The 8239-nt window shown below is 39.2% G+C and overlaps 1 protein-coding gene across 2 annotated transcripts in view; it reads left to right on the forward strand.

Annotated features, from left to right (window-relative positions):
• mcm9 (minichromosome maintenance 9 homologous recombination repair factor) overlaps positions 1–6953 on the forward strand; it is a 71493-nt gene extending 64540 nt beyond the window's left edge. Inside the window, exons 14-16 of one of the 2 annotated variants that reach the window (XM_044376538.1) lie at positions 3515–3660; positions 4034–5591; positions 5622–6953. In XM_044376538.1, coding sequence (XP_044232473.1) covers positions 3515–3660; positions 4034–5591; positions 5622–6020 — 2103 coding nt within the window. In that variant the 3' untranslated portion in view covers positions 6021–6953. Of the gene's footprint in view, positions 1–3514; positions 3661–4033 lie in introns of both variants that reach the window. The other variant, XM_044376537.1, reaches the window with a different exon arrangement.
• The last annotated feature ends 1286 nt before the right edge of the window (positions 6954–8239 follow it).

Below are 8239 nucleotides of genomic sequence, written 5' to 3' on the forward strand. Positions count from 1 at the left end.
GTAACCCAGCCAGCACATGCTGCACTGGTCTTGTAGCTTTCCCCCAGAGCCATCAACCCAGGTAAGGGTTGATGTCCCCACATCTTCAAATTGTAAACATATGTTCTACACAATAAGCTTCACACATATCCAAACAGCCCTTTCCCCCAAATAACTTATTTACCACGTACCAGCCAAGCCACCAGCCTCAGACCCTGTTACTTAGTGCCCCAGTGAAACATATTGGTGGATACCACAAGGCAGTCTGCATACAGGCTGCTTGATATCCTCAACTAGGGGTGTCACAATATACCGGTATTGACGATATTTAAAAAAATAAATATTGATATCATATTAATAGTACACATATTATAATGTCATGTAAATAATCCAGCGCCTCTTAAAACCCCTTAATGTTCTGTCGGCCCATCCACAGGCCGTCACACTGTTGTGTGCACAACTTTGCTATGTGCACAACCCCTGTCTTTTAAGTGGGTACTCATGCGACACATCTTTGGAAGGCTAAGATTCTTGTGATTCGATTGATGCAAACCATTTCAAGATACAACCACAACAGCAGGCACAATCAACGCCTCTGTCAGACCACCAACAAACAAACAATTACAAAAGTCACTCTACTCACCTATGAAGCCTCATATTATTCCACTGACTGATACAGCTCCAACAAAAACAGTCTTGTTAGATTGGCAGAGGTTCAGGCAATCCGATTCGGTAAAATATTTCGTCCAAAACACATTATTACATCAAAAAAATATCCATGTACGGCTGTTGCATCATTTTAAATTAGCCGGCAGATGTCCTAATCTTCCAACATATTCTGGCTGCACTCTGTCCTTTCGATTGACACCTCACTTGACCCAATAGGGGCTTACATGTCTTATCCACAGCCTACAATAGCCAATGAGAGTCCGCGCTGGAAGTAGTTCTTTGATGTAAAAACTGAGCCAATAGGAACAGATTCTGCCGATGACTGGTGCTTCAAAATTCCCAAAATGACCATATGCTGCTTTATTGCTTTTTATAAAACCACAACATGGAAATTATATATTATATTATAATTAAATAGTTTGCTCTGATTTACTTTTTATATGAACTGCTTTTCCACCATAGCACTTGTTTTGACTTTTTTATATGCACAAAGTATAGATTCAACAGGGGAACAAAGCACTATAATTTATTATTATGCTTCATTTACTCTGAAGCAGGGGTTATCTGGTGTCTCTAAATGACCTTTTTTTGGAAGACGCCTAGACCCTTAGAAAAACATGTAAAATTTTCATTTTCTGTAGTAGGCTATGTACAGTTATGGTTACCACCGACTCACTTCAGCGTAATTCATTTGCCAAAAAAGAGGCAAACCAACAATAAACAAAATTAAAGATGATTTGACTGATAGCATTATTAGGGCGAGGACCCAATTGTTTTTCGTGGGTTTGTTTGTTTGTTTGTTTCTTTATTATTACGGGACTTAAACCCTAAATTTGACCCCCTAAACAAGCTCAAAACAAAAATTTGGCACGCACATCAGGTCTGGTGAAAAATTTGATAAAATGTAAAAATTAACCCCTAAAGTGCCAAAATGTGCTCTCTGGCGCCACCTATGTAACAAAATGGCCGCCACGGCCCATAGGAATGTTGTAGAGAGATCAAACCAAAACTCAATTATTCGTCTCATCAAGACCTACAAATCATATGCTGACACCCCTGACCTAAATCCAACAGGAAGTCTGCAATCAGCCTTTCAAAATAAGACTTTGCCCCAAGTTGGACCCCAAACAAACGCTATCTCCTCCAAGGGCATTAATGGTATTGGCTACAAACTTTGATACATGACTTATGACACTGTGCTGAAAAAAAGTTGTTGAAAACTTTGTAATAACTCGAACAGTTTGGATTTAATAAGCCCTGAAAGTTGCAGTGCCACATCACACCTTACAAAGTAAACCAATGGGGAGGCAATCTATGGACTTTGATATGAACTTGAGCATGAGCATGAACTTTGTGTCAAACAGAGGCTTCTGACGTCAAAACTATAAGTCTGACCACTTTCAAACCTATGTTAATGGATTCGCCACGAAATTTCCTACTAAAAAATATTTTTAATGTAAGATTTGGCCAAAGTCATGGGATTTATGAGGATATTTCACAAGAAGTGTTCTCTAAAATCCTCCTCTTCAACTGCTCCTGGTGATATCACTCCCTCAGTGCTGTGAAACATTCCACAATACACACTCATTATAAAATCACAGGAGGAACAAGAAAAGACTGTAAAACTCACACTCTAATATCTCAAAAACAATAAAAGATAGAAAAACATGTAAATTCAAGATTTGTAGGTCAAAGTCTCGTGACTCATTTAAAGTTCAAATGAAGTCTGTATCTAAAACTAGGTGGAAGCAGTAAATGTTCAAAAAGGTGTGGGTTCGCTCACACTCTCCATTCAAATCAAACTTTGACCAGGTCATGTGGGTTAAAAGTATTTCCTTTTCTAAAAAAAGACAGAGAAAATTAGGAAAATAATTTGTTTTACACACAAAGTCATCAGTAGTTTTTTTGACTTTTTTCAATTTACTAATTGAAATTCAAGTGAATGGGCCCAAAACTTGCATGATTTTGATGACACAGGTGTGAGCAAGACAGACATGTCTCACTCTTTTGAATATTCTCATCCTGTCAATCAATCTTTCAAAATAAAAGCACACCACACTTGTAATAAATATCCCTCATTTTTAAAAAGCAAAATGATCTGATCCCGACGGGCCAGAGTGCGAGGTCCCGACCAACGCTGCTTGCAGCTTTAATTTTTATTTTTATTTATTTTTTTCAAATTTTCTATAGATATCGCATTAATGTCATTATCGTGAATTCTTTGGCAACAATAATCATGTGAAAATCTGATCGTGACAGCCCTATCCTCAACCCAGCGCGGGACTTCCATCTAATGTCAAAAGCAGTGAGCAGTATCTAAACATATGACACAGTTCTGCACCACCGTAAAACTCTCAGCTGCAATGCCTTACACAACCTTTAGAAATAAGTGTCTTGACGGGCGTAGACGTATATTCTGAAACAAATGTAAAAACTTTGGTAATCTGCTCTAACACTAGGTCATAATTAGTTTGTATTGTATTGTCTAGATCAAGTAAGTGAAACAATTGGATACTTTGAACTGTGCCACATTCTGGCCGGGATTTTTCCTTTCCCTTTCATTTAATAATGTAATAGAAGACGTATTATTATTGACCTTATAACCTAACATTTTCTCAGTCTATGCTATTCAGGGCTGTTGTATTATATTGCATTCAGGTGGTGTGGAGGAGGAGGTGTGTCTAATAACCTGGCAACAGAGTGTATATTCGACTGATTATGTTGATTAACTTTTGACATTGACACTCTAGTGACCATTGACATGTATTCATCCTGATCATGGCCCATCTCCACGTTTTCCACCATGACACTGCAACTCACTGATCCTGCCAGCAGTCTGTAACTATGTGGTACACACCTCTTTTAGGGCGGTGGCCTGATGGGAAATGTAAATGCAATACTCACCTCATTCCCTGCTGACCCCAGTCAGCAGTATCAAACTCAGTGTCAGATACTGCTCGAAGGACTGAACCTGCCACTGCTACTTCAGAAGGAAATGGAGAGACTGTCCAGGTGAGTAACTGATTTGTTTTTCCATTTGTTGAGTCTCAGTTATAATGTTGACATCTTCCTAATCCTACTATGTATTATCAGTGTAACCTGATCTATGCCATCAAACTCAACTGTTGTACAAAAACTATTAAAAACACATAAAATAACCATACTGTTGCACCGGATGACATATTCCTTCATTATGATGAACATATCCAGTGTATCCAGTAGGGCTGAATCAAGGACATCTGGACTAATATTTTGTCCTTTAACATACATGAGAGGGGCAAAATGTTTAGAACACTTTATATGATTCACTCCAGTACACCACCATCACAGATTTAAACATTTACTGACACCAAATAAGTTAATCTGTTTTTATTTTGTTCACTAGGCTAAAGCGCAACACCTCAGAGGCTTCTCGGTTTGACCAACCAACTGATAATCACCAGCATCAACTCATAGACTCAAACTCCATCAACAAAATACAAAGTCATAACATCACCAGTAGCCACAAGGGTAATGTCACTGTGGACAGTGGCTTGGATTGGTTCCACTCCAGAATTCCATCACTGTCACCAGACATGCCCTCACGAATAATTACATCAACTCAAGAAAACTTCCATAGAAAACCAAGCTCCAATTGGTCAGAAATGTCTACAGTAGCCAAACAGCCAAACTGTCAAGCTGAGAAGGAGAATCTAAGTAACACTGGCTCATTATTAAACAGTGATGTTGCTTTAAATACTGGTAGTACAGTCACATCTGTTTCAGAAGAAGACAGAAAAAGTGTGAAAAATGAAAATATTAAAGAAAAAAACTCTTTAACCCCAGAAGACATGAAGCAGTCTGGTAGACAAGAAGACAGAAAACACCCAGAGTCATCAGGGTGTGTTATTCAGAAAGCCTCTAAGAGTCTGAGAGACAGGAAACTTGGGGAGCTGGAGCTGACACATCAGCAATGTGACAAAGAAGGAGAAGAGGGGCATGGAGAGAGTGTGGTGTTCAGAGATAGTGCAAGTAAATTTGTCACTAATGTTTTAGATACAACTTCAAATTCCCACTCCAGCAGTACACCGTCAAAAGGGAAGAACTGCCCCTCAAATAACCAAGTACAGGGTAATCTGTCATCTGTCAAAGAAAGTAGATCTGAGATAGAGGACAGGAGCAAATGCACTGGGACTAAGAACATTAGTACTGTGAAAAGGGAAAAGATAGGAGCTGATGTTGAAACAGATAAAGACTTGCATGCTAGGTTGTCAGGCTTTATATTCAAGCCAAGGAAGATGAGACCTTTAGTCCACAATCAGGGCCTACATGCCAGCTCAGATGTGAGTGCAGAGTTCCACACTGAATGCAACCCAGGCAGCAGAGATCTCCACACCAACAAAGAAAGCAGAATAAGTCATCAGAAGGCAGTTTGGCATAATGAGACAGCCAGCACAGAGAAGGATAGAAGAAAGAAAAAACAGAGCCAGTGCCAGAATCCTTCGGAAGGTGGAGGCATGAGAGAACAGGTGAGCTGTGTCAGTGAGATGGTAGAGTGTTGGTCTGAAGCCAGTATCTGTTTTACATCAGAGGAGCTGGAAAGAGATCTTTTTTCATTTGGAAAGGACAAATTGACCGGAGGAAAAACAGTATTTAGAATAAAAGGGAGTAACGATACAGAAAATTTGTGTCAACAACAAAGAACCAGAGTTAACACTGGTATGGAGACTAAAGTAGAAAGCTATACTTGTACCGCCCCTTCAACACCAGTTACTTCAAAATCAGGCCTCACCAAGTCTGCTGTGGCCTCCTCAACCCTGGCTAAACTCTCCGGATTCTCTTTCACCTGCACAACTGAACCCAAGACCACAACTCAAACAAAAGTGGAAAAAAATCCTCCCTTGAGAATGGAAAGAATTACATTTAAAAGAGACAGTGTTGAATGCTTGAGAGTCAATTTTCAAGACAAGAAAAATCTAAATTCTCCTGAACACAGTCCCTTAAAAAAGAAGATCAGAACTGCAGTCAGCATGAGCAAAGCAAAGGACATATCACCACCCCTAGCCACAGAGCTCACACCAGGATGGGAACATGAACCAGGGACAGCGTCACCAACTAAAACAAAGTCCAAGTGCAGTGCAAAGCAGACAGAGCCTGTTCGTGCTGTAAACCATAGTAACAGTGTAAAAATGGTGACTGATGGTTCTGTTGACTATCAAAGCACTGGCAATATGAATAAGAGAAAGTGTTTTGAGCTGGAACCTCTACCAAGTAATGCTGTTGGTTCCCAGGGTCCGTTCTCTAAACTGTCTCTGTTTGGCTCTGCTGAGTTAAATGATGATGTTCTTGACACTGACTGGGACCAAGAGTTTTTAAAGAAAGCCAATGTCTGATATTATAGGCTGCTGTCAGAATGTGTATACAGATAAAGAAGACGACCACAATAGTGTATTTCACATCACATTTTGCTGTGAGGTGCATCAGTTCAGTACTTTGCCTGATGTATGATTTAGTTACCTTCTATAGTATGAAAATAAGAGTTAAAAGCTCAGTGAAGTTCAGATGTTCATCCTGGAATTGTATTTTTCTCTTTCTCTATTTATGCCTGAAAAGACTGTAGATCTCCACTGCAGCTGCTAGAGCTCAGGCAGATTAATTTGCTGCATGGTGGAATCATGCAAATGACTTTACATTTTAGCAAGTTATCAATGTTACACACAAGATAATTCTGGATCCATACATGTATCACCATGGTTCCCAAACTTTTTTTGACTACAGCATCCTATTAGCATTTTTTTGTCATGGAACCATTCCTGAACACAAGCCACAAAGTGTGTTGTGTTACTATGATAACCAGCAACTGTGAGTGTTACTACATTATACAACATTTTTAATAAGGTGATTCTGATACTTTTTGCCTTTTCTGTTTTAATATAATTAGAAAGGTAACATAAAACAATTAATGTAAATGTCACCTACGTTTAATGCAAAACTATATTAAAATTGCACAATAAATGTAGAATGACAAGGAAAATTTGTGGTACCCTTGCCCCATCCTCAAGGCACCTCAGGGTGCTGCAGTAACCCACTTTGGGAACCACGTAGCATATATTAAATGAAACTAAATTATACTGTGCGGATAATTCAGCAGCATGCCAGTGGTTTAGCTTGTTTTAGCCTATTCACTAGAAATGAATGTCTGTAGGATCAGGTTTTCAGGCAACAGCTTCATGGTACAATACTGTTTCTGATCATACTGTTGTAAAAACCTGTAAATATGTAGAACAGACATTAAATACACCACCAAAAGGTCTTGACTATGTTAATGTGTTGCCTGTCTCAGTTAAGTTACATTTTACTGAAATTAATGGTTTACTTTGTCAGTTCAGCCATAAAGGTTATTATTATGGATGTATTTTTTTTGTTCTGCATTGAGTATAAAATCTGGATTTGATCAAGGTTCTCAGCATAGCAGCTCAAGTTGCCTGTTGTTAGCCTTGTAGCTAAGTTATGTGACTTAATTTCCAACCACTTAACAGTTATTCTAAACATAGAATGTTTGTTGGGGACAATCAAAAAAGTAGCAGCCAAAAATGTGTCAAAGACCACATACATTACAGAGCAAAGCAAGCAGAGCTTTTGGATAAAGTAAATAGTCTCATTGACTCCAATTCAGCAACATTTCTGAGATGGACCACACCTTTTGTTACTGACATTAAAAAAAAGTTTTCTCACTTAGCCCCTCTAGTTTTAATAGTTTTGGGTCATGCACATGGTTTTGGCTTTATTTTCTGAGGTTTTGAGATCTCAACTGATAAATTCTGGGACCATCTCAAAACATTGGGAAAGGAATTATATTTGTGAAGCTCAAAGCATTCCAGGGGTCATTTGGAAGAAAGAAAATATCAAGGGGAAATCTATGTAATCAACAGTTGTTAATATTTTGAGCTTGTGAAATGGCTTGTGAATGTGTAATAAAATTTGCAGCTTTACAAATATTTTGTGCATGTGTGAAAACATTTTGTGCAGAGTCAATCTGTCCAATCAGAGGGCAGATGGTTCCATTGCACTCAGCCCCCTGCAGGTCCTGATTTTTAAGATGGACGATGGTGCGGACTCTCCCCAAGCCCCCCAGGAACAGTGCCAGGCTTTGAAACCAATTTGACATAGTGGCCAAACCATATAATTAGGACTTCAGTGTCTGTCATGTGATGCAAAAAGACTTTTGGGCCAGAGTGCATCTCTTATGAAAGAGATACATTTTTTTGAGTGTCACAACCCCCGTGAAATGACTCTTTTCACTATCAGAATTTGATCCATTCGGTCCAATAACATTTGGGAAGTCTAGAAGAGCTGCATGATTGAATTGTTTTATCTCCATTCAAGTTAGCCAGAGGGCTAAACCGAAAGTTAGCCATGTCAACTGGTGGAATTCTCCAGTGGGCATGCTCTATGGGCACATGGGGCCCAGTGCACAGTATGTTTTCATCCGGGTATTTTCTTCACAGCGGGAAATGGCTTTTTTGGCTTCATGTGCCACTGAGCAACTTTTATAGGAATGATCAGGGCCCCACCTCAGACACTGTACCCAGTTGTCTTTATACATCCATGG

Source organism: Thunnus albacares, chromosome 16, assembly GCF_914725855.1.
Source record: "Thunnus albacares chromosome 16, fThuAlb1.1, whole genome shotgun sequence".
Taxonomy (NCBI): Eukaryota; Metazoa; Chordata; class Actinopteri; order Scombriformes; family Scombridae; genus Thunnus; species Thunnus albacares.